At 38.5% G+C, this 26,154-nt stretch overlaps 1 protein-coding gene across 1 annotated transcript in view; it reads right to left on the bottom strand.

The window, feature by feature from the left end:
* Positions 1–620: 620 nt before the first annotated feature.
* Positions 621–26,154, bottom strand: part of LOC139733661 (monocarboxylate transporter 12-like) — a 47,845-nt gene continuing 22,311 nt past the window's right edge. The window contains exons 2-6 of the mRNA XM_071644474.1: positions 18,689–18,874; positions 15,036–15,778; positions 13,459–13,663; positions 1,731–1,895; positions 621–814 (exon numbers count right to left, since the gene is read on the bottom strand). Coding sequence (XP_071500575.1) covers positions 621–814; positions 1,731–1,895; positions 13,459–13,663; positions 15,036–15,778; positions 18,689–18,874 — 1,493 coding nt within the window. The remainder of the gene's footprint in view (positions 815–1,730; positions 1,896–13,458; positions 13,664–15,035; positions 15,779–18,688; positions 18,875–26,154) is intronic.

Raw genomic sequence — 26,154 nt, 5'->3', positions numbered from 1 at the left:
TACGACTACTCATGTGGTTTAAATAACAGATTCGCATTTCTGCTCAAATGAAATACGAAATATCTTAGACCCTTTCCTACCCGCTTCATACCTCTTCTTTGTGTTGCTTTTTCCAATCTCTACGGTGTCAAGAATCACGTTTTCTGCATAAAATCATCGCAGATTCTCCTGAATCCAAAAGACAAGTGGATAAAGCCGACGGAATGACAAACGTAAAGCGAGATGACAATTTGCCAAAATTTGCCTTGTTCTCTGAACGAGGTGAGAAGGTGACTTTCTCAACCTCTGCAAAACCCAACGGAAAGCTTTTTGTCTCAAATAAAGCGCCTGGGCGAGTTTTACGAAGTTTTCTCGCCCTGAATAAGACTCCGGTAGGCGAGTTCTAACAACTAGCTTCTCTCGCCCTCAACAAGGAACCTAGACACGTTTTAACAAGTCTCCTCCTCAAATTTTCGCGCACTACAAGGCGCCTACCGGAGTGTCAACAAGTCACATTCTTTCAGCATTTACAAGCCACTAACAAGAAATGAGTAACGTACAGTAGTTTCTCAGGAGACCTGTCGTAACTGACTCTGCGTCATCGAATAGGTCTGTCCTGCAACTCGAAAGCTCCCGTAAGATCATACTGCCGTGCCGGCCACGTCTTCACTGAGAGGTAGATGATGGTCTTTCTTGGCGAGCGTCACGTGCGAGCCTTTCTTGTTCGACTTGATCGCGCAGCTCAGGGGCATGTGCGCCACCACCGACGAGAAGCAGGCAACGGCTGCCATCAGAAAAGCTGCTTTGTAGTCGCCCTGGAGGTCCCGACACAGCCCTTTAAAAAGGAAACCAATGAAATATATGTAGAAATAAGTAAGAAACATGAAAGACAAAACACAATAAGTGACAGTTCATCGAATAGAATTATATTCCACGTTTTACCTCATAGGCTGTATATCTTGTTATCATTATTGAAGTAGCAGCAGTAATCGTTGCGGTATCTGAATTCCTATATCATCACAACAGTCATTATATTTTTCATTGTCATCATTTTCATCATCAATATCAAATATATAAACGTCGTCTCTTGGAAAGCCAAAATGAATAGAAACAAAAACATCAATTTCAATACAAAATTTTGTAAGCTCACTATCATATTTTTCTTTTAAACCCAAAATATCGAATTGCAATGATTTTGACATGAAACTGTCACAATCCCATAAATCCTCAATTTATTATCATTACATATTATAACCATCATTTATAGCGTCTGCATGTTGTCTGTGTCATGTTTGTACCGGTACTCTTGCGGACACTGCTTAATGACATTACAAATGATGACAGGGACATACATATACATACGCACACATGCGAGCACAAAAATCACACACAACGGAGCCTTGGTTATTCAATGTAAAATCGCACGAACTTTGAGCTTTACAACACACATTCGTTGTAGGCCATTGGGCTTGAAGTCAATAGACCAGTTCTGTTAATGTATTCAGATTCTATGCTGACTTTGTTCACAAAAGTTGCCCTTAGCAACAACAAAACTTGCCGGAGGCTTGCCCTAACTAGCAACAACTAAGTTGATTTCTTCTTTATGGAACTTAATGGGGGGGGGGGGGGGAAGGTCTATGAAATGTAGGCTTAAGGAACAGAGACATCCATGAATTGTATAGTTATTGTGAGCGACTTATGGTTCGGCAGTCACTCAATCAGTCCATTCATCACTGCATTACTAATGTTACCTGCGATTGGTGGGCTCGACAGCATCGCAATGCCAACAGCGAGTATCACCGCGGGGTATGTGTACTTCATCTGACCTTTGCCGAAGAGGGAGACACACATGACCGTCTGCAGCGTCGCGCATGCGCCCGTCGTGTAGCCTGCCAGGGCGCAGAACGCGATCTGACCTGTGAGTAATGCGATTAGGAAATGATGATAATAATAACATACGTGTCAAAGACAGGATTTAAAGTACATTAAGGCAGTGATATGTGATGAAGCGCTCGGCTCATGCGACGAGCTGAATGGTGCTGCAACCAAACGTCGACCACAATAACATCAGTTTATCACCATAACACCATAATCATCACGTTAACTACCATCGTTTTTATTTCTTAATTATGGCTTCAGTGACGTTAGAATTGATCAGGACGTGATTGAAAGGTATGCGACTTGGTAAACTGTCGTTACTTCAATAAATCCCCTGTAGGTCCTAATCAAATGTTGCTAAAACAATAATTATGGAGTGGCATTTGCACCATATCATACATGTATCGTCTGCCTGGTATCAACTCGAACGATTGTCACGTAAGACCTAATAGGTGACAGGCTTCTCTCGTATAGACGCACCTGCCACTCCCCCCCCCCCCCCCCCATAGGTAAGACTGCACAGAAACCCGGACTTCGACACAGACTACGTCGGCTCGTTAATACACGCATGCAGACACACGTGCACGCGTGAGGACACAGACAGAAAATAGTCACGTCAACTTCACATCGTCGAGTGATACCTGTACAATATTTTACGATTAGAACATCTAAGCCCCATACAAACAACCAAGCAGTCGTTTCTGTAAAATTTGCATATCATTCTCGGTGTCACAATGAAATCCATGCATGGAAGCAAACTTGCGGGCACTATGAGGCAGTAGGCCTATAGGTCCTATGTCATTGTCTTTTGATGGCGCTACTTAATGAGTAATATCACCTAGATACAATTTGCTATGGCTCCATTTCGCAAATTATATGATTTTGTGATGAAGGCAATCAAATCTGTTAAGTACAGTTTAATAATCCAGAGTTTACGTTAAGGTCAATATTAGTCGGTCTGAAGAACGCTAATGCGGACCAACTTAAAGACACGGGCAAATATCAACTGAGAGTACAATAATACAGGGTGTTATGATGGTCTAGTGATTATATCATCATTACTACATCGAATCAGATTCATGATCGGACTTTGCGCTCGTCATATCGACCCACCGTGCAATATAATGAAATGTAAACGTCATTATGATATTGTTGCCTCTGCTAGGGCAAATAATGGTGCAGACTGCGTAATCATGTCGGTTCCTAATCGATTCAAATCAGACTGCTTTTTGAGATACAGGGAGAAACAGATTTTACGATACTATACTATGACTGACCTGAATGAGGTCACCAGGCAAATGAATATATCATTTTCTCTCTCCCTCCCGTCTATCTCTCTCTTTGAAATCAGTCACAGAAATTCATTACAGATCCACTACAAAAGTTACAAGTGTGTTCTTGCCTGAGAAAGCACATTAACACTGTATTTTTACTAAGAATACACATATGTTAACATGGCCGATAACCCTCCCATTGACCACGAAAGTAATCTGAATGTTAAATCATACCGTTTAACTGCTAATAATTTTGATAATGTTTTACAGGGACATATGGCAAAATCTTTTTCAGTAACACATGTTAATATTCGTTCTTTAAATAAAAATGTTGATGAGCTAAGAAACTTGTATGAATGAAGTTTAAGTTCAAATTTTGATATTATTGGTTTATTGGAAGTGTGGAATGTGAGTAACACATCTTTGCTGGGCATGAAGGGCTATAATCTTGAGACTGAATGCCGCCACGGAAATGTTAGGGGTGGAGGTGTAGGGGCTTACATTCACTCATCATTGAAATACAAACGGCTTGGTTTCACTGAAATAGCACATGCAGAATCCCTGTGGCTTGAGCTTTTATGTGATAAAAAGAAGGTCATTGTTGGTGTTGTTTATCGTAAACCCAATACCAACATTACAGAATTCCAAGAATCTTTCTTGAATGTATTGCATTCTTTGAAATTGGATAGATATAATTGTTTGATTATGGGTGATTTTAACATCGATCTTATTGATATTGGAAAAGATTCAGAAAACTTTCTAACTGTCATGCATTGTATTGGATTGTCTCAAGTAATCTCTTTTCCAACTAGATTAACACGAAATTCTGCTTCCTTGATTGATCATTTGTATACAAATATGGACATGTTTGATATACATGCAGGTTTTATTGAGGCTGACGTTTCAGACCATCTTCCAATCTTTACTGTCTTTGAAAGTATGTTTTGTTTTAAAAGTATCATTCAAACTTTGGAGAAAGTTGTACGATCGCCCTAAACATTATGATGTCGATTTATATTGTTTAGATTTAGCGAATGCAAGGTGGGATTATGTGTATAAGTGCAAAGATGTGAATGATGCATATTCTGTATTTTATGGTATATTTCGGGAAATATGAGATAAACATGCTCCATTAAAAAAAGAACAATAGTACTAGTCATTCAAAATGCTTCCCTAAGAATCCATGGGTAACAAAGGCGATTTAAAAATCGATTAAAAAGAAATACAAATTGTATAAAAGGTATAGGTCATCAAATTTTGATCAAAAATATGAAAGGGAGTACAAGGTATATCGAAATATTTTAACTACTGTTTTGAAAAATGCCAAACGGGTTTATTATAGTAATATGTTTAATGATAATAAGCAAGATTCGGGTAAAACATGGAAAATAGTCAATGAGTTGTTAAATCCTGGTAAAGAACACACTGCAAGTTTAGAAATTGAAGAGTTGGTGGTGAGTAAAGTTGATGAAGTCAAATCTATTTTTTCTGCAAAAAAAATAGCAGAAGAGCTTAATGACTATTTTGTTACTGTAGGACCAAAGCTGGCCACTAAGATTCCTGAAACACAAATTAATCTAAAAGAATTCTTGGGGGAAAAGAATAATAAATCGTTATTTTGGAGGCCAGTTACAGAGCAAGAAGTGTTCGATATTTTATTCACATTAGACTCTAAGAAATCACATGGATATGATAATTTACCAGTAAAATTATTAAAGGATGCAGCAAGTTTTGCTTGTAAGCCATTGCTTTACATTTTTAATTTGTCCTCAGAAACTGGAATCTATCCTCAAGCTTTAAAGATGGCCAAAGTAACACCAATATATAAAAAAGGACCGAAATCGGACCCTGGAAATTACCGACCTATCTCCGTTCTACCAATAATTGGGAAGGTTTTAGAGAAAATTGTTAATGATCGACTGGTTGATTTTTTTTGAGTCCAATGATATTTTTTATAAACACCAGTATGGCTTTCGTAAAAGATACAGTACGAAATTGTCTTTAATTGATCTTGTAAATACACTAATGACATCACTTGATGAAGGAAAAGTAACACTTGGTATCTTTATAGATTTTAAAAAGGCTTTTGATACGATAAATCATGATATTCTTCTATGTAAACTGGGCCATTATGGTATTCGTGGAATTCCACTTCAATGGTTTGCTGATTATCTGTCCAACAGATCTCAACTGCTATCTTATAGAGGAATGGTCTCGACACCGAAGACTATAACTTGTGGTGTCCCGCAAGGGTCAGTTTTGGGGCCTACACTCTTTTTGATATTTATAAATGATTTGCCACGCTCTTGCTCTTTCTTTAAATTCAGATTGTTTGCTGACGACTCAAATATTTTTCATACTTACGCTGCTCGCCAAAAAGAAATAGATGTGAATGAAGTAAATGAAAACCTGCACAAAGTTCAAACTTGGTGCAATGCCAATAAAATTACAATCAATTTAAATAAAACAAATTATATGGTAATAAGAAGAAAACGCCAGATAGTTGCGATGAGGGGTGCAATAAAACTATCTGACACAGACATTGATGAAGTGAGTGCTGCATCCTTCATCGGAACTCAGATTGACTGTCATCTTACTTGGAAACCTCACATTCAATTGGTAAATAAATGTGTTCGAAGGAAAGTAGGTGTATTGTATAAATTAAGACAGTATGTTCCGCAGCGCATGCTTGTGCTTTTGTATAAATCTTTTATACAACCACACATATTATACGGTATTGAGGTATGGGGCAGTACTTATAAATCTCACCTAAATTGTATACATATTTCTCAAAAAATGGCTCTGAGAGCTATAACATTTTCGACTTTACGAACGCATTCAGAGCCATTGTTCCAACGATTCAAACTTCTAGATGTTGTTAGGTTACATAAGTTTTCAGTTTTAACATTTATGTACGATCTCTGCAATGGAACTTTTCCGCACCCACTGTATGAATATTGCCAAATTGTGCATCATACTTACAGGACAAGAACAAATGAAAAAGGAATGTTGTACTTACCAAAATCTAGAACCACACAGGGACAATTTTCGATTTCTTACTTAGGACCAAAACTTTGGAACACATTGCCACGAGAAATGCGTGAACAAAGCAAAAGATCTACATTTCGTAAATGCTTTGTAGATTTCCTACTCTGATAGATATTATACTGTAACAAATATGATTAGTTTTCTGTGTTAGAAAATGAATGATGTACATTGTATAAATATTAACAGCCATTTCAACTAACCATGAAATAATTTTTTCTTTTGTGTTTAGCTTTTTAGTATGAAGATCAAGGTGACCAATCTCGACTAGCACTTGTGCTAACTTTTGGTTCCCTTGTTAACAACAACTTTGTAGAATTATGCTACACGTATCATATTTAAATATAAATCTCAAATGTCATCCTTTAATTATGTATTGTAAAGGAGTAATAGATAAGTATTTTTTTCACATATGTATGTAATTATACAATAATGTTATGATTGAAAATGTACATGCTCAATTGTTGTTGCTAATAAAACTTCAAACTTCAAAACTTCAATCTTCAAACATAATGAAATAAATAATACCCACGATAAATTGCAGATTGCACTTTTTTATTTGAATAGCACATTTAGAGAAATCCACAAGCACGCTGAACACATTCAAATAATATGTGATACTCTCCAATTACTTTTTATCGAAAGGACAAAAAAACGAACAAAATGAATAACGGGACTTAATATCATGCGAAGTTTGATCGCAGTAGGGGATAAGTGTCATGTTTTTAACATTTCAAAGTAAGTTCATTATGAGAAAGAGCAAAATTAACCTTTAAAGTGATACCTATAGATCACTTATACATTACAATATTTTTAGATTCACAATTAAGAATATCACTTGAAATATGGTAAAGAATATCATTCTATCAATCATTTTGGATGATTATTAGCAGGTTTGTTTAAAAATATCTCAAACTAACGAGATGGGAGTTAACTCATTTTGCAATCAAAGTCTTCATATCAGTAGTAATATGGTATGTCATGACATCGCGTCCGGACGAGCTCTGCTCTCCCAGAGGTCCTGCCAGTTTTTCCAATCCAAAGCATTAATTAAACCAGATGCTCATTACACACACAAGTCTAGAAGGACACAGCGGGTAAATCATCTTGTCCAAAGGTGAACACAACGTGAGGGATTTGAACCCCAAACCTTCTGTTTACAAATCCAGAGTCCTATCCATTATACATCTTTCATATGGTGCTTCCTTTCAGCCAAAGTAGGACAGCGCAGTCTCTAACCATTGTCAACAAAATTGAATGACTTTCAACAAACTTTCAAGTGGCAACAACGTCCGTTATACTTCTGTCCGGACGTCCTCAATTGGCGTAAGGCGTGTTCCCACTCGATGTTCTCTGGCCTATTTTTTTCTTCTTGCCATTTTCTCAGCTGTAGCTGTTGAAAAACATGTGAAAGTCTACACCCACAGGATGCACAGGCAATGCAACAAGCGAGAATGCTATACGGAGGGCAGCTGAACTTTGGAGGGAATACACGGAAATACGAATATTTTCTCACAACAAATCCGATCTTGCCCGGTAGGGAACCCATTGTTCTCAAAGCGCGACAAAACTGTTCAGGAATAATTGGAGATCACGTGGTCCTCCTACTCTTCCGAACGAGCCATCCAACTCTGACTTTAAGCGACATAGTTTCAAATACACCAGGTAGTGTACAGAATTCGTCTTGCTTGTAGATTAAAAAAACAACAACATCAAACAAACAATTGTGCATGTCCCATTTCGATTTGTACTCATATCCGTATGATAATACATTGCACGGGCGAATGTGTTTCCCCACTTTTCATTTCGACATTGCAGGTCTACATGGTCAAGGACGGTAGAAAATAGAGTTAATAAAACAATTTATTACACTGAATCCTAGTTAGTGCCAGACAACTATCAGACCTCTTTATAGGAAGAGCGAAATGACATAATCTATACTGTATCGCATAATAAAATCTATTGAAGTACTCAAAAGCGCAAATACGAGATACGTAGGGCCCTCTCGCATTTCTGTTTAGTATCCTCTAAAATATGCCCTTTTTTTCTTGCCCCAGTTAAAAGGGAAAGAATAGGCCTATTATGATAATGTCATGATAATAATGCAATCAAATATGATGATAATGTTATCCATCACGTGATTCTTGCCAATTCAAGGATGAAAATGTATCATTATCTTTTCCGACTATCATCGCGAGTATGTATTTTTTTTTGCTTGAATAATAACATCAATCTTTACCACTGCCTGTATGGCGCTTTGTGTGTGTGTGTGTGTGTGTGTGTGTGAGAGTTTTATGAGTGTTTCTTGATCGTGCCTCTTCACGAAATACAGCACCAAATTTGCAGGTGAATAATTGCTTAAAAAGAGCCAGAGAATTATCCAGGGTAGCCTCTTATCAGGCAAGTCAGGGTAGATATCAATTGTCTTAAACAAAATAAAAAAGGCATACGCCAAGCGATCTCTCACCCGCATACATATCGACATTTGTGATTACTAGAGTAGTGTTTGTCAATTCATTGACCTTTTGACCTTTGACTTTGTCCGACTTAACCAATATTTGAACTTGACCGACTTCATTATAGGTGATGTACACGCGTGTGGTGTGAGTTTTGTAGCCATACAGCTCACAGCTGACCCTTGATCTTCTTAAAATTCACCATACACGTATTCGAATTTGACGGATATCTTTAGGTGAGTTACCTGTGATGTGAATTTGGTGGAATGTGGATGGAAAGTTATTGATAATACACCACAATGCTATCGTACAAGCTTATCAGGTAAAGTTCATTGGCCATCTTGACTTCGGAGGAATTCACCCATATTCGAACTTGACCAGCATTTTAAGGTTATGTACCTGTGCATGGTCATACCTAAAATCTGTGAAAAGTTGTTGAGCGTACATCAAACTAACTGTGAGTATAGTACTTATCAGGTAAAGGTCATTGACTTTCTGACCTTTGACCTTGTCGGACTTCACCCAAATTTGAGCTTGACCTGCAGTTTTAGGTTATGTATCTGTGGTGTGAGTTTGGGGTCATAGCTCAAAGCTATGGAAGTTATAGTATGAGAGTATATCAAGTTGTTGACGACAACGACGACAATGACGATGACGACGACGATGTCGTCTACGTCTCGCTTCCACTACGCGGGAGAGACAAATTAAAAATTAACAAACCACGTTACTTATTCAACTTTTCTTTTTTTCTTATCTAATGACGCCTCCTCATTATTACCATCACTCGTTCGTGACCATCTAGTTCTTAAGCCGAACACGCACATCTTTTGGGGATCGTTGTCTTAATTTCACCCCTACTCTAGAATCGTGTCCTGGCAGAGTTAATACTTTATGGATGTAATCAACAGTTGGAAGCGTCTCAAATACTATCTGTTACAGTAAATATTTTGATTTGTTTTCTGTTAACGTCAACTCTACATGTATTTCGATTTTTTTTTCATTTATATTGCGTGTATGTTATGTTTGTGCACGTATATGTTACAGCGCAATGTAACAAGAGACAAAAATGAGTTCTGTAATAGATAATAGTAAATAGTACAGTTTTTTTTTGTCAGGTTATAACAGTTCGTTAATCCAAAGGTTCTTATTCCGAAGGTTCGTAAAATCCGAAAATAAAATAAGGTTTCGGTATTCCGATGATTCGTTAGAACACAAATTTTCTGATTAATGAACCTCGGAGTAACGAACTGATTTCATTTTCGGAATTATAAACCTTCAGAATAATGATTCTTCAGATTCTTACATCTACAAATGTTCGGATTACGGATCTCTTAGGTGTACAGATTTTGTGTGTTTCTGAATAACGATTAACCTTTCCGAATGACGAATATTACCCATTTTGTCATGATACAATACGTTACGTTGTACGTTAAGCTATATCATGTTATGTTACGTAATGGTATGTTATGTCATGTTATTTTATTAGTAAGGTAAACAGTAATGATATCATCCATTGCTCTGTTCACACCCGAAATGTGGGGGGCCTTCATCATAGCGACGAGTATTTGAGTATATAATTATGACAATTTCGTTTTACATACCATAATAAATTATTACTTCCCGACAGCAGCCACCTGCGGAACATGTAGATTCTACATACCAGCCAAAATGTTGATTAACGACCAATTATTGTATACCTAACATTGAAAGCATGGAGGCACAATTAACGACCGTTTGATTTTTAAATTAAACATGCTTCAAAGATCTTCACACAATCAGTTTACGTAAAAGCAACATTTAAATCTCTCACGTATCCTCTGCAGGTTCTGTAAAACCCTTATCGACATTTTGGCAAATCCTCCACAGCAACCTCTGACTGACGTTTTAATGTGAGAAAAGCTAAATATTTGAGGAGTAAACGGACAACGTGCTTGAATTTCTATAAAATCACAAATGAGGAGGACAGAAGAGAAGACACACAGAGATAGGAAGAAAGAGAGAGAGAGAGAGAGAGAGAGAGGTGGGTGTTGGGGGGGGGGGGTAATCAAGGTTATGTACAGGTCATTGTCTGGTCACAGAGATCATGAGCCCCAAAGTGTTATGGTTGATATTTTATCTTACATTTACTGTAAATTTGTCTCCACATTGAATCGTTACATCCTGTATAAAAAAAATCGCATTAGTCCACGATACAATAATAATAATAATAATAATAATAATAACAATAATAATAATAATAATGATAATGATAATAGGGAGACCCTTATAAAGCGCTCATTGTACCTAAAAGACAGGCGCTTACAGAATAGAGTAGTACATGATTTATGTATCACGTTACAACAGAGTATCACAGAAGATATAAGAACAAAAAACAAACACTATACGTATATATATATATATATATATATATATATATATAATATATATACAGGTAAACATTCGTCGATTTAAATTGAAGAGGTAGGTCTTGAGGTTATTTCAAAAGCATCAATAGAAGATGCTTGTCGAAGAGATTTTGGAAGGCTATTCCAAAGTTTTGGGCCCATGTATGAGAAAGCACGATGTAGAGTGACATTTATTTTTACCTGGATGTCTATAATGTGGATAAAATTTCATTTTTTAAATAAAAAGTACAAATTGACTGCAGTACCGACAAAAAGAAGCAACTCCCATCACTCAGTGGCATAATAGTTAACATAATTACGATAATAGTATACAAGCCGAATTGCTCTTGAGACGACGTCATTAAGTAATCTTTTTTTGTGAATGTGATTATGACCGACATATTTGCTAGCTCAAAAGATTAACAAACATGGAGATCTTTCAAATCACACAATTTTCTTGCTAGAATTGCGCGACATGTTATAGGTGTTATGATTAGAACTTTCATCGTTCTATTTGGTCAGTAGTTTTCATCTTACTTATACATCAGACACAACGGAGCATGGCGTGGGGAACTCGAATGTTGCGAGGAAAGTGATGAGAACGAAAATCTCGGAACAGGTGTATCGCATGCTCTTCGTCAGACGCAACTCTGTTTAGCCTCCCCTTGTACACACACATACAATACAATTACTGTTTCCTTTCGACTTTTGAGTTTCAATGTATAGTGTCCATTGAGTAGGAGTCGAAATACTGTGTGAATTTTGTTAAACTTTGAGCCCTTTAATTTAATACTAAAAATAAATTGTATTATCGTTCGGGAGTCATGCTAGCAAAAAGAAAGGGAGTTTGGGTTTTTTCCCGCTACCACGCCGCAAGAACCCCCCCCCCCCCGATGTTTTAGGTCCGACAAACTTGCATCGCCCCTTTCCTACTTTCATCATAAACAATTTCTCTACCTTTTTCTTTTCTGTTCAGAGAGCTCGTCGTGTTTCAGCACACAAGAGCTTAACGCGATGTTACAGTGGTTACAGCAAGATCATCAAGACATCCTTGATTTGCTGAAAACGGCATCCAGCGCAATTGAAGCATGACTCATTCGTCACTTCATGCAAAATTTGACGGAACAGCCTGATAAAGGGACACACGTTTCACATTCATGCTGAAATAAGTAGTCTGGGCTGGGCGGAGAATTAGGAATTAAACCCCTTAAATTCGAGACATGAATGCCCTATAGAGTCAATACATGGCACTCCCTGATCCGATAACCAATGACTTACGACCAAACAATTTGTTTATCAACCCTCACACATTTTCTTTGTCATACTTTCTCCTCAAGACAAAGGACAGCCTCGCCTACATTTTATTGTCCCACTTAACCACATCCGCACAAAGGGTAGGCACCTATAGGCTTACTTTATGTTCTGCGGTGAAAGTTTGAGTGTTTGTGTTTTTCTCTGTTCTCCTTTCCTAAAGTTTCGTTTTCTCATGGCCTATCCATGAAATCCCTTTACAAAGGAGGAGGAGAGGGAGTTATTATTTTGTATGAGAATTGGTAGAAAATCTGCTGATAAAGCCGCAGACATCAAGGGCGTGAAAATTGCAAAATAATGTAATTTGGCAGACAAAAAAAAAATGAAATTGACATTGTTTAAAAATATGTTACTTTGTATTACCCCAAATTTCAAATAATTTGAATGTCAGAGTTTCAAAATATCTAGAAAAGTGAATAATGCGGTTTCTAATGTTAGTGAGGTGTTTTGTATTGATCTTCTGTGTTTTAATCCTAATTGCATAATCTCATGATCTCATTTATGCATAATTTCAAATGGATGACTTTCTCATCAATAATATTTTCTGTTCAAGTTCTGTGCGTGGTCACAGCGTGACACATATACTGCACATCACTCGCAAGCAACAAGCCCGGAGAATACACCCATCCCAGGAAATCGATGTTCGGAGACTCTATCAATTTAAGATGACGTAATTCCCCCTGTCTCTTTCTCCTTCTACAGTGTTATTACCAATTACAAGTGATGGTGAGATCATTTGAAACTGCCATTGTGTAACAATCAATTTGTGTTTATACACGTTGCCAATGACACGGGCAGACGTATAGAGTGTAATTCCTCAAAAAAAGTTCAAGTTGTCTTAGAATATAAAAAGTATAAAAAGTATGATATCAGACGAACAACGTTAAAAATGCTTCATCAATATCGGACATGAAGAAAGTAAGATTTATATAACATGTGAAACTTTCATAAATTTCGACAACTTTCACGTTCAATGAGCGATTTTGATGAAAGATTTGATATTCTAGCTGTTTCCTCTGATTTTTATAAAAACTAAATTATGTATGGTGTCAAATTGCAGTTTGATATGAACAATGGACGGAAGATTCAAATCACACTTATTGATGACTGCACGTCGCTACGAGCACCCACCTGCGTACGAAGGCAGATATATGCTGACCACTACGCACACACCACAGAGAGAAGTCATGGCCTGGTAGAGTCGGAGCGGGTTGAGGTGACATCGGTCCACCAGTGGGCCCGACACGGCCCGTCCTATGGCTTGGCTACCCCCGATGATAGCTACCAAAGACGAGCTCTGAAACTCTGCCATTCCAAATTCAAGCGCTCTCTTTGCCTAAATTTTATCATTTTTTTAAATGAAAAAAGAGAAAAGTTACACAATAGAGCTGTGAAATAAGGAATTCATAAAACTATCGTGACGTCACGATACAATCATAACTTGCTCATATCATAATTTACCATCACCCTCCTCAAGCAGTGACGTGTTCGGGAGAGGGTGATTCTCAATCTGTATCGGTTGATAAAATCTCTACGAGGTCCACAAAAGCAATGCTTAATCGCATCTAACACAGTGCATTATTCGATACCGCCAGAATTGTAGGCACTTTAGGATAAGCATGAATCATAACCTTCAAACAAGCTAGCAACGTAATCTGTCTGCTATCTTTTTTTTTTGTAACTCATGCAGGGAAGGGTTGGTCAGTCTGCTCCAAATTCCCATCCTAACAGGCTTTCTGATTATCATGCTGGCTTTCAGGCTTGCTGATTATCATTGGTATAGTTATGACACTACTATTAAAATTGTGAATATCAATGTAGCATGAGAAGATTCAAGGACAATAATTATGATTTTCCTATTCAATCAAGGGGCGGATCCAGGAATTCCGTAAAGAGGGGGTGCCTTTCAAAATCAAGGGGAGGGGGTACAATGTACGCGCCTCTCTCCCACTTTTTTCTTTTTATTTCTTTTCTTTCAACAAAAAATAAAGGGGGCGCCCGGTGTGCTCCACCCTGGATCAGCCACTGCAATCAGAGATTCGGTTTAGAGGAGATGGGTTTAATCAGAACAACGGCGACATTGAACTAGATTGAAACGCCATGTGCAGTAACTGGTCATATTTGTACACTGAACGAAACTGTTTACATATGGAACCCAACAAACCTTTGCTAAACAGACATGCAAAGGTCACTGGTCGAGAATTGGTATACCCATTCTTAATCAGCTCTAAGCAAGCTGTGTGGCAAACGTTGAATGTGTCACGTGATTAGTTGAATGACGGGAAGTGGGTTAACGCTACCTTGAACTCCCTGGGACAGGTGAATGACCTTTACCCTCATAAAATGTGGAGCAATCAAATGATAGCAATTTGTCTTCGTTTTACAAAGACTTACCATCATCATTATCTCTATCATCATTAAACTACTACTACTACTGCTACTACTATACTATACTACTACTACTACTGATATCATTGTTTTCATGATTATTGTTATTGGTATATTAGTAGTAGCAATTGGAATACTGTAGCAGTTTTTTGGAGACCAACATGGATGCATCCTGGTATACCCCTTGGAGAGATCATGAAATTTCATTAACTTATTTTGATAACTGTTGATAGTGATAAAGTCAGTTCCCGGCATTGGAAGGCTTAGTTGACGCATGGGCAAATGATGGGGAAAGAAAAAGAAGTTCTTAATATTCTTACCACGTGAGCTGAAATAATTGTCATTCCGAAGAAAGCTAGGTTGATGCCGAGTAGAAAGGATATGAACATCGGGTTTTTCCATACACTGAAACCATAGACAGAGTCAAAGAACGAAATGCACGGTTGGCAGGCCCTACGGCAGACCCAACCGCTTTGCTCCCCGCTTGCCTCGCAGCCTCTCGTGGTCCCATTCTTTATACTTGCTTGAGCAGTACGAGAGTGATTATTTTCAGTCTGTGCCTCGATTGCTTTTGAGCATTCTTTATCGCTAGTTCTCATTTGGATAATCGTCTCGCATTTGCGTGTATGATTAGTTCTGCCATTTTGAGACGATACATTGTCCGTGTGAAATGGCCCCACCGCGATATTCTTCCGTTTACTAACTCCATTGCTTATCGCATCATCCACACAAGGAGATATGGCCTCTGTGTCTTTGGTGCTCACGGGTTTGTACGCCACCGAGTCGTCGCCTGCCGCTGTTGCACGGTGGCATTTTCTCGGCAGCAGTTTGACAGGACGCATGATGGCCGCCGCCACGCAGAGGTTGAAGTTGATGGCGCTAAGCACCAGCATCGTTCCGCGCCACCCGTACTCGTTCACCAGCATCTGCGTGACCATCGACATGAAGATGGTGCCTAGTCCCGTTCCCGACATGGCCAGTCCTGTGGCCGTCCCGACCCTCTCGTCGAAGTAGTCGCTGAGCATCACCACGGCGGGCAGGTGGCTCAGTCCAAAGCCAAAACCTAAAGTGAATCATGTTAACAGAATGATAATGGTTTCGCATTTAGTCATCTTCTTGTTCCATAAATATTTACATAATGATCTATTGATTTACCAGTTAATACAACTTTTATTCTTATTTGACCAAATCATTAATTTGTGAGTCCATTTCGGTCCGTTTTTCATGTTTACCTCATACAGTGTATTAATTGAATTCTTCTAATGTAGATATTTTAAGGGCTATACGCTATTTACGGATCTCACACGTGATATTCTTTTTCCGGATAGTAACCGCTTTGCAATAGAAGCTGTATGGAAGATTCGCTCTTCGCAGGGAAGACTATAACAGAAACAGTTATTTAGGGGCTACATTACGAGACAGACACCCACGAGTCATACAGCCCACGAGTCATATATATAGCCATGACTTCAACACTACGCAAACATGGCCCACGAGACCGACACATTAAGCCTTGTGTTGTATCTGTCGAACTAGTGGGCTGTTTTACCTAGTGCCGAACTCACAGGCTGTGAGACTCGTGGCACTGTATGACTCGTGGACCTTTTTTCTTCAATGTCGAATTCTTGGGCCGTATGACTCGTAGGCGTCGGTCTTGTGAGATGACTCCGGTATTAGTTTCCTAACTTTCCCAACACTCGTTTCACTTCACAAACCTTTTTGCTGATCTCTTGAATTTATTCATCAGTGATTAAAAGTCAATCAAAGTCACGCCTCGACCTTTGAAGTGAAAAGTTCCCGAAATGAACAAGGGGGCATCGCATGGTGACATCATAGACCCAGGTCACTGTGGCACTCAAGGGGGGGAGCCGCACAAGATCGTTAGGCAATTCTACTTTGGCAGCAAACTCGCAAAAAAAAAAAAAAAACCATGAGATTAGAGGTCTATGGTTCAGCATTACAGATTGTTACCATGATATGCTTACGTCGAGAACCGCATTCATAGTGATTGTTCTCCAGCAAATATTGTCTCTGTCAAAAGTAGTCTTGCAATTGAGGATGTATATGATTGATGAGGGAATCATATCGTTTTTAATAGACATTACGCGTGTCATTCAATATTTACTCAAGATACCATAAAGGAGTAAAACCGTTAGTTATCTATAGATGCAAAAGGGTGTCAGCTACTAAGATAAACAAACCAGCATTCTTGTTGACTGGTCCGGTTAAATGTAACAGCAGCTATGACTAACTTACTTTGGCAAATCACACAAACTTTTTATATTACACATAAACCACATTGTAACACTTTAGGTTTTCTGTAGAACCAAGTATAAAAGTACTTCTAGTAATTTGAGTTTGATTCTGTAACATAATTTCCTGTATTTGATAAATAAATTTTTGTGTAACAGCGCATTCCCAGACAATTGTTTCTGTGGAGCTCGAACAAAACGCACAGAGATCTGTGCTAGAGAATCTCATTGCAAAAAATAATTTATTAACACAATATTTCTGTGAAGAATTCTATATTGAAAACAACGAAGTCTTTGATTCAGGGTAGATCTGTAAGGAACATTGTATACATTAATCCAGTCTAAATTTGGGTTAAATATTTCTTCCCATTTCCTTTCAGATGTAGGTGGTTGAAATACTTTGTCTCATAATTTTCGGTGTACTTGTGATATCGACATATTCGGGTTCTTTTAAACAAATTAGATATTGTATTTTCCTGTTAGCCATACGATACCGGTAACACCCTTGTGCACTTATCTCATCCATATGTTCATGTATCGTACACGATAATTGACCTGTACGTGACTTTTTGGAGGTGGAACGTTGACATGTGTTTGTTCTTTGCCAGTGTTATCTCCGGGTCGTTTACTCTGGCAGCTAGTGCAAGGTCGCAAAATATAGAATCAACGTATCTTACCACCTCATCATCATTTCGTTGTAGATTCTGTAGGGTATAGAAAAGCATTATGCTCTTCGGATGTTCTTTATGACGGCTCTTCCGTGAGGTACTGCTGCCTGCAGTACAGGTGTATTACGAAGCACATTCCAAGAGAACCAAAACTCGAGTTTTCTATTCAAGATCGTGTGCTACAGACTTATCCGGGTCTAAGATAGTCACAGCTGGTGGGGGGGGGGGGGGGGGTCTTCCAAAAATGCTTCAATGGGTAATGAAGCAAGTTAGGTACATTGCTGTGTCGTCAGCGCAGAAATCCACTATCGGTATAGGCATACTGAAGCTTCCAACAAGTATGGAGCTCAAACTGAGCAGGTCTAGAGGTGAGGTCTGAACACTTATCATTAATTCACATAAGTTCAACTGATTGCCAGTAACAATGAGAAATGGAAAATGGAGTCAACAAGACTTTTTTAAAGAGATGGGTGGTGTGATTTATACTTTACCCCCCCCCCCCCCACACACACAAACGTTCCGAGAAAACCCTGCTGAAAGAACACAGTGTCCCGTAACACAGTGTGAGAAACACAGTGTGAACACATTGTGAACACAGTGAGAAATCTCTTCACATTGTTAAATTCGAGCGTTTTAACAGTGTGATTCATCAATTTGCAGTATGAAACAAAGCATTACTATATGAACGCTCTGTGAAAACCAAACCACAGTGGGAAATCATCTTCACCCTGTTAAATTCGAGCGTTTTCATATAGTCGACTATATGAACACACTATGAACACACTGTGGGACACTGTGTTCTTTCCAATAAGGAATATGTGGCATATCGAGTTATTCAATAACGCGATCTGCAATCATAATGGTTATCATATGTTTCTTGATCAATGTCGGTCATATTTTGCTTACGGCAAAACTGCCGGCAAAAACAAACAAACAAACAAACAAAACAAAACAAAACACACACACGGGACAATAATGTTGCAATAATAGTGTGGGGTGGTATCGTGTGATCTAACATGAGTTATGAACTCCTTGTGTTTGCATGATACCTACCGCCAACGAGGCCATACATAATGGTCAGCGTGGTGAAATCGGTTGCGAAGGAACTCGCAAAGATGGCCAGGGAGGAGAGGACCCCACCGGCGAAGATCACAGGGCGGTTGCCGAACTTCTCGGCCAGAAGTCCAGCGTACGGGTTCGTCACCACCATAGTCATGAAAATGAGCGACCCCGGTACGGCTGAAAGAAGAAAACAAAAATGAGTGAAAAAATGTGACAGATAATGTTGAAGGCAAGCAGGAAAATGTTCTAGAAATATCGGAAACTTCCGAAAGGAAACGCGATAAGAAAGATTTGATAATCAGGGGAACTGTCGTTGCGCAGCAAAATGTCTCTCCTTGTTCATTCACATCAGTCTGTGGGCTATTGTTGCACTTTGTTGGGAAACTGCTTTTTAGTCCTAATCTAAAACGAGTAATGCCTAATATCCTTCAAAATTCGGTAACAGTTTCCATGAATTGGTAAAGGAAATGAGACATGAGAAGAGTTTGCCAATCGGAATAGAAGGAAATGTTATCTTGATTAAATGACAGTTGCTCTAGGGCCAAAGCATTTGGTCTAGATGCAATGTTGTCATGCGCTTTGAGCAACACGACTTGGTATCAAGAGAACTACAATGTATTATCATGAGGAGCCATTGTGGCTCAGTGGACATGGACTCTCAGTCACAAGGTCTCTCGTTCGAGTTCTCTGGCAGAGAGAGTGTGCCCCTTCATATGGCACTGCCCTTTCAGATTTTTGTCCATGGAGTAAATCTCGCCTACGCACTAGCTAGTACCCATTGACACATCTTGATTGGTATCTTGATAGAAATCATGTTATGAATATACAAATCATTGTCACGTGGGTGTAGAGAGGGTTCCAAACAATAGCAAAGTACATCCACGAGCTGGCATTGAATTTGATCAACTTTGCAAATCCGACTGCATCTGTGGTGTTCATCAACTGATTGGTTGGCTAGTGACTGCGGGATGGATAACAGCCCGGCCCGTAACAATTGGGGGCTTGTCCGGGAAGGACACATCCAGCCGCATGTTGTGAATTTTGATGATATCGTCAACGATTCCATGTCGAGACGCGAGCGTAGTCCCATACACTCATTTTGGTTGTAGGTGTAGAGGCTATAAATGCGTTGATGAATGACCCTGTAACGTGGGGAAACAATGGGTGGTCTGATTGAATTGATCTTTCTTCGCCGCCCGCTGGGGTACATTCGAAACCACGAATAGTTCTCGTCAGCATGGTCAGCGAATTATGTGTATCGACGCGTACGCTCTCGGTAACGGTCAACTCCAGTCGAGATTTGTTGGCTGTGTATGACTTGCATAGAGATCGTACACCATTCGTAACGGGAATTCTCTAATTTATCCGAGCCGGGCCAGTCTTCCAACTCTACCTCACGCTACCGAGTCTTTAAAAGCAAGGTTTTTGATGAAGAGTTGCCAATATGAAAGGGGTATAGGACTATAGTTTGATTGCACCTGATTGTTGTTGCAATTGCACGGTAATCATGACAGAGTGTAATGTGGAGGCATTACTCTTTGTAACGAGGGACTGCCAATCGACAGGTTGAAAAGCCTGGTTAAGGCTGATTTGAAAGAGCAGGGCGTTTGTAACGGGGGGGGGGGGGGGTCCCGCCACTTCCCACATAGCAGGACTGACGTCGAAAAGACGTCTTAATTTGGTCGCAACTGGTCAAACTCGTCGCAGGTCATAGAATGACCACAAAATGACGTGATTTTAACGTCTTTTGGCAACGTATTTGTCACGTCATGTTAGGGACCTCGTAATGACGTAAAGTTTACGTCAGTTTTCCGTCATATGTTTTACCAATTGTTAGTGACGTATTAATGACGTAAAATTTACGTCAATTTTGCTACGTATTTTTCACGTCCTATTAACGACGTATTAATGACGTAAGATCTAAGTTGCTTTACGACGTATTTAGCACGTCATGAAAACGACGTAATAATTACGTCAAATTCACTTTGTTTTGCGACGAATTCCTGACGTCATATGAGCGACGTATTGATAAAGTGAAATTTACGTTAGTTTTGCGACGTATTTATGACGTCATATAACCGACGTATAAAAGACGTAACATTTAAGTCAGTTTTGCGTGTATTCTTCACGTCATATCAACGACGTATAACTGACGTAAAATGTACGTTGCTTTGCAACGTAGGCATATTTATGACTTTATATTAGCGACTAATTGATAATGTAAAGTTTACGTCAGTTTTGCGACGTACTTACGTACTCCTAATGTCTTAAATCCTATATCTATGTCTACCACATATTCCTATATAGTTGCAACACTGTTGTATCACGGTTTTTGTGTGTACGGGCAAAAAGTTGTAATGCTTTTGACATAGTTACCAAACTAGGTCACAATATATAGGCTCAATAGAAATATAAAATACGTGTTCATAACACAAGTTGAATGTTTGAGTAACGTAACAATAGAGTGTACAATGTCTGACAAGTTTATGATTATGACCAGAATGTTTACTTTTTCAGACATGAACAATGACCAGCTTTGACCTCGCTTTCATTTTCTTTCAGAATAAATCTTGATTATGTTGGGTGTTATTGCGCAAGACTTTTGCAAGTAACGATATACTGCACATCTACCACACCCAAAACACACAAGCACATAAACGCACAAACACATAACACCCACACGAACACACACACACACACACACACACACACACACACACACACACTAAGTGTATGGAAGGTGCAATCACTGCGCTGTCAGGCGCCCGTCAAGTTTTGGGTACAAAAAAAAAAAAGGCTGCAACATTGCTCATGTTACAGTGTAGATTCCATACTTTTGTCCACGCTTTGAATGAAGCTAGAACACTCTGACTAAAATATCATCATTTAAACGTGCAGTGATATGTCAGTTTCCTATGAATGCATATCATAAAACTCGTCAGTAGCGTTTGTGACTCTGATGTGATGCTCGATGCTCCAACTTAATGAAAACATCTTGAATTTGGCTAATATCGGGTAAAGTAGCTTTCTTTAAAGGACAAGTTCACCTTCATAAACATAAGGATTGAGAGAATGCAACAATATTAGTAGAACACATCAGTGAAAGTTTGAGGAAAATTGGACAATCGATGCAAAAGTTATGAATTTTTAAAATTTTTGTGTTGGAACCGCTGGATGAGGAGACTACTACAGCTTGTGAGTCATATGCGTACAACAGTATAAAGAAAATGCAAAAGAAAATTCAACATATTTTCACTTTTTTCGCATAATAAAAGAGCTCTTGACTTGCCTCTTTCTAAAGGCAGGGGGAATAATATTACCCATAACATTTGTCGGTAACGAGTCAGGGGAATGTGTACTTTTTTCAAAAGATGGCATTTTGTGAAATTCTCTTTATACTTTCCTTGTATTGTTGTACGCATGTGACATCTAAGTTATTCATACACTGCAGTAGTCTTCTCATCCAGCGGTTACTGCACAAAAACTTCAAAAATTCATAACTTTTGAACGGATTGTCTGATTTTCCTCAAACTTTCAATGATGTGTTCTACTAATATTGCTACATTCTCTCAATCCTTATGTTTATGAAGGTGAACTTGTCCTTTAATGTTTTGTTATGTACCATTCAAAAATGAAATTATCTTTTGCCAAATGACAACACATAATAAAACGATATTTTCACATCGCTTCAACAAATGTGTATATCACTTGAGAATCGTAGCTATGGGTTGCATTTCTTTTTCTCTCACACTGTAGACATATAGTTCTGCTATAATAAAGTTCATACGGGTGAAGTGCTGTCATAGCCCCATTATATCATCACTTTCTATGTGTATACACTATTCTTTTGTGTGTGTTTAAGTACGATACTGCACGACTTCGAAACAAGAAATCATGCATCATTTCCTTGAGTGTCAGTCGACGACAAATAGTTTGTACACATTTAAACTCATTAACCTATAACTGGAAATCTGAAACCAGTAAACGCTGGAACTTGTCTTCTGTTGGTTTCTATATTGATCATGAATTAAAAAAAGAAAAAAACATCGGACGAGTATATGCATGCAATTATCGTGTATGATATTTCTGAAGTGTATCTTAATGTATAGGAATTAAACACAATGATAGTCCCAATATCTATTTTGTACTAGGTGTATTTTGTAAGATGTTTGAAAAATCACGCAGCTAGCAAACAATAACGACATACTCAATTTGTAATCGAGTATATGAATGATGGAATCGAAATGAATTTTATAAAACAACATAAAAGAGAATCTATAATTTGGAAAATAGTGGAAATAGATAAAAGACATCAAAATACTTATGAAGTTAAAATTGAATATGTTACAGTTGCCTAGATCAATAATCTCTTCACAATCAAATTGATATACACGATTTTTACCAGTCTTAATGCTTGTGACTGGTCGTAACGACGTCAGAACGACGTCATACGATTCGTTACAGTATCGATCATGAATATTCATAACATTGAATCTACTATGCAAAAACTAGTGAAAATATGGAAAGCATTGATAATTACAGTATTTATGCTGGGTTTAGACTTAAACTGTGCCAGAAATTGTACATTTTATTCTTATCTTATTCGAACTAATCCTAACTTGTGTTATGGAGACATATTTTCATAATTAATTGGGTTTCTCACAAAATTATGGCCTAGTTTAGTAACCATGCCATGAAGCATTAGAACTTTTCGCCCATTTATAGAAACGTGCTACATCAATCCAGTAACTAGGAATAGGTGGTAGGCATTGGCATAGGCATAAGCATCCTATAGGCATAGGCATAGGCATAGGCAAAGGCAGAGGCATAAGGATTAGGACTTTAGTGGTAGATAGGTTAGATTCGTAGGAGAGTAGCTGAAAATACCCACACCTTCATTAGACTTTGTAATTAACGTAGTAATTAATCTATCTCGGCTTAAAAACGACGTCAAACTTACGTCTTTTTTTTTCGTCAAAATACGTCTTTTAGACGTCTTTTACGTAGAAAGGTTTTAAATTGACGTGTAAACAACATGTTTATGACGTTATTCTGACGTGATATTTTGTCTTTTAAGAAGTAATCTAAACGTCATTAAGACGTCTTTGTATGACCACCTAAACGTCAGACAGACGTCACAAATATGACGTCTTCTTTACGTCGTCCATTTGAGCAAAGATACGACGTTTTGACGTCAGTTTAAGACGTCTAAATGACGTCCTAAATCTTTGTTCATTTACGTCGTTAAGATGACATATCACGACGCCTTTTCTTACGTCTAAAAATGACGTCTTTTTTTACGTCTTCCCTTTGAGAAAAATGACTTTTTTTTGTCGACAGTTTACGACGTCTTTCTGACGACAGCGCTGACGTGAAATAGACGTCATTCTGACGTGTCTCTGCTACCAGGGTTTCTTGGATAATGCAAAGGAACACATATAGGGTCCGACCACTTTGGGCCCTCAAAAGTGCAGGTAAGGCCTTTTTTATTTGTTTGTTTGTTTGTTTTTCTCTTGCTTGTCAGCTGATGAAACCCGGAAGTTTCACCAGAAATATAAACTGCCCGACCCCCCCCCCCCCTCCCCACTTTTAAAAACGCAGCGCCGGCCCTTAAGAGTGTAGCTGATATAAGCCAACCGTTGATTTGACCGATTGCGCACTGAAGCAGAAAATATTCGATGTAATGGCAAAACACAAAGGGGTAAATACGTCTGAGATGCCCCGCCTACAGCGTTGGATGATGATGATGCTAGCGATAGTCGTGGTAGTAAAAGAAATGAAGCGAATGTCAACGATGAATTGAAAGCAGAGTTTGCTAAGTTGGATGAAAGTAGGGACAGACTGAATGTAAATGAACATTAGAGAAAGGGAGGGAGAGAGAGAGAGAGAGAGAGAGAGATGGAAAGAAAGCGGCTTGTGTTCTAAATGATGAGATATGAAGAAATTGATTCACAGGCTAGGTCGTCTGTGCAGAAGGATGGCAAATCCAAAGGAAACTAGAGATTGTAATTTGTCATTACTGACAAATTAAGGTGATCCGATTTTTTTTTTAATCAATGATTCGAATCCTGATGACCATACAGGTTTCATCTGTGTTTAGAGACATTGGCCGTGTGATGTTTGGATTCTCATTTAGAAAAGGAAGTCATATCTGTCATCTTTGGTACCAAATTCTGTATACACTAGATAACGAAGATACAGCAACAAATACACATGACCTTTGACCCACCTTTACACTCCCAAGATGGCATCTGAGGAAAAAGTGGTTATTTTGTGAAATGATTCTTGCGACATCGTCTATACGTGTGCAAAATATGGGAAAGATAGGACAGGTATTCACCAAGATACTAGATAAAAAATGTATGACCTTTGACCCTAATTTGCATACCCAAGATGTTGTCAGATCAAATCGTTATTTTATGAAATAATGTACGTGACATGAACTAAACATGTGCCAAAGATAGGGGTGATAGGGCCTGTTTTTTCTTGAGTTATTGCAAAGACAGTTGCAGAAAGAAAGAAATATGAAAATACATCGAAGATAAGCTTTCATTTCCACCAAGTTTTTTGACGTGATGCCGACGTCATATGAAAAAGTGGAGGGCACATGACGATAGCCCAAAGTCTCAGCTACAACATATCAAAATCTGGGAGAAATTCACCGAAGGTTAAGTGAGCTAGGGCTCGATAAAGACAATCACGTCAATTTTCACATCTAGAAAAATTCTCTCCCATAGAGATAGCACGTCATAGCGAAGATACAGAAAGATGTACATATGACCTTTGCTCCCACTTTGCACAGACAAGATGGCATCTGAGCAAAAAGTGGTTATTTTGTGAAATGATCCTTGTAATATGGTCTTTGCGTGTGCAAAATATGGGAAAGATAGGACAGGTATTCACCAAGATACAGGATGAAACATTTATGACCCTTGACCCTAATTTACATACCCAAGATGGTGTCCGATCAAGTAGTTGTTATTTTATGAAATAATGTACGTGACATGAATTAAACGTGTGCCAAAGATGGGGGTGATAGGGCCTGTTTTTCTTGAGTTATTGCAAAGAAAGTTGCAGAAAGAAAGAAATATGAAAATACATCGAAGATAAGCTTTCATTTCCACCAAGTTTTTTACATGATGCCGACATTGTATGAAAAACTGCAGGGCACATAACGATAACCTAAAGTCTCAGCTACAACATATTAAAATCTGGGAGAAATTCACCGAAGGTTAAGTGAGCTAGGGCTCGATAAAGACAATCACGTCAATTTTCACATCTAGAAAAATTCTCTCCCATAGAGATAACACGTCATAGCGAAGATACAGAAAGATGTACATATGACCTTTGCCCCCACTTTGCACAGACAAGATGGCATCTGAGCAAAAAGTGGTTATTTTGTGAAATGATCCTTGTAACATGGTTTTTGCGTGTGCAAAATATGGGAAAGATAGGAC

Source organism: Diadema antillarum, unplaced genomic scaffold, assembly GCF_040938485.1.
Source record: "Diadema antillarum isolate AM-2024a unplaced genomic scaffold, OU_Dant_1.0 seq00000486_RagTag, whole genome shotgun sequence".
Taxonomy (NCBI): Eukaryota; Metazoa; Echinodermata; class Echinoidea; order Diadematoida; family Diadematidae; genus Diadema; species Diadema antillarum.
The sequence above is the reverse complement of the archived record's forward strand: the minus strand, read 5'-3'. Positions and strand labels throughout refer to the sequence as shown.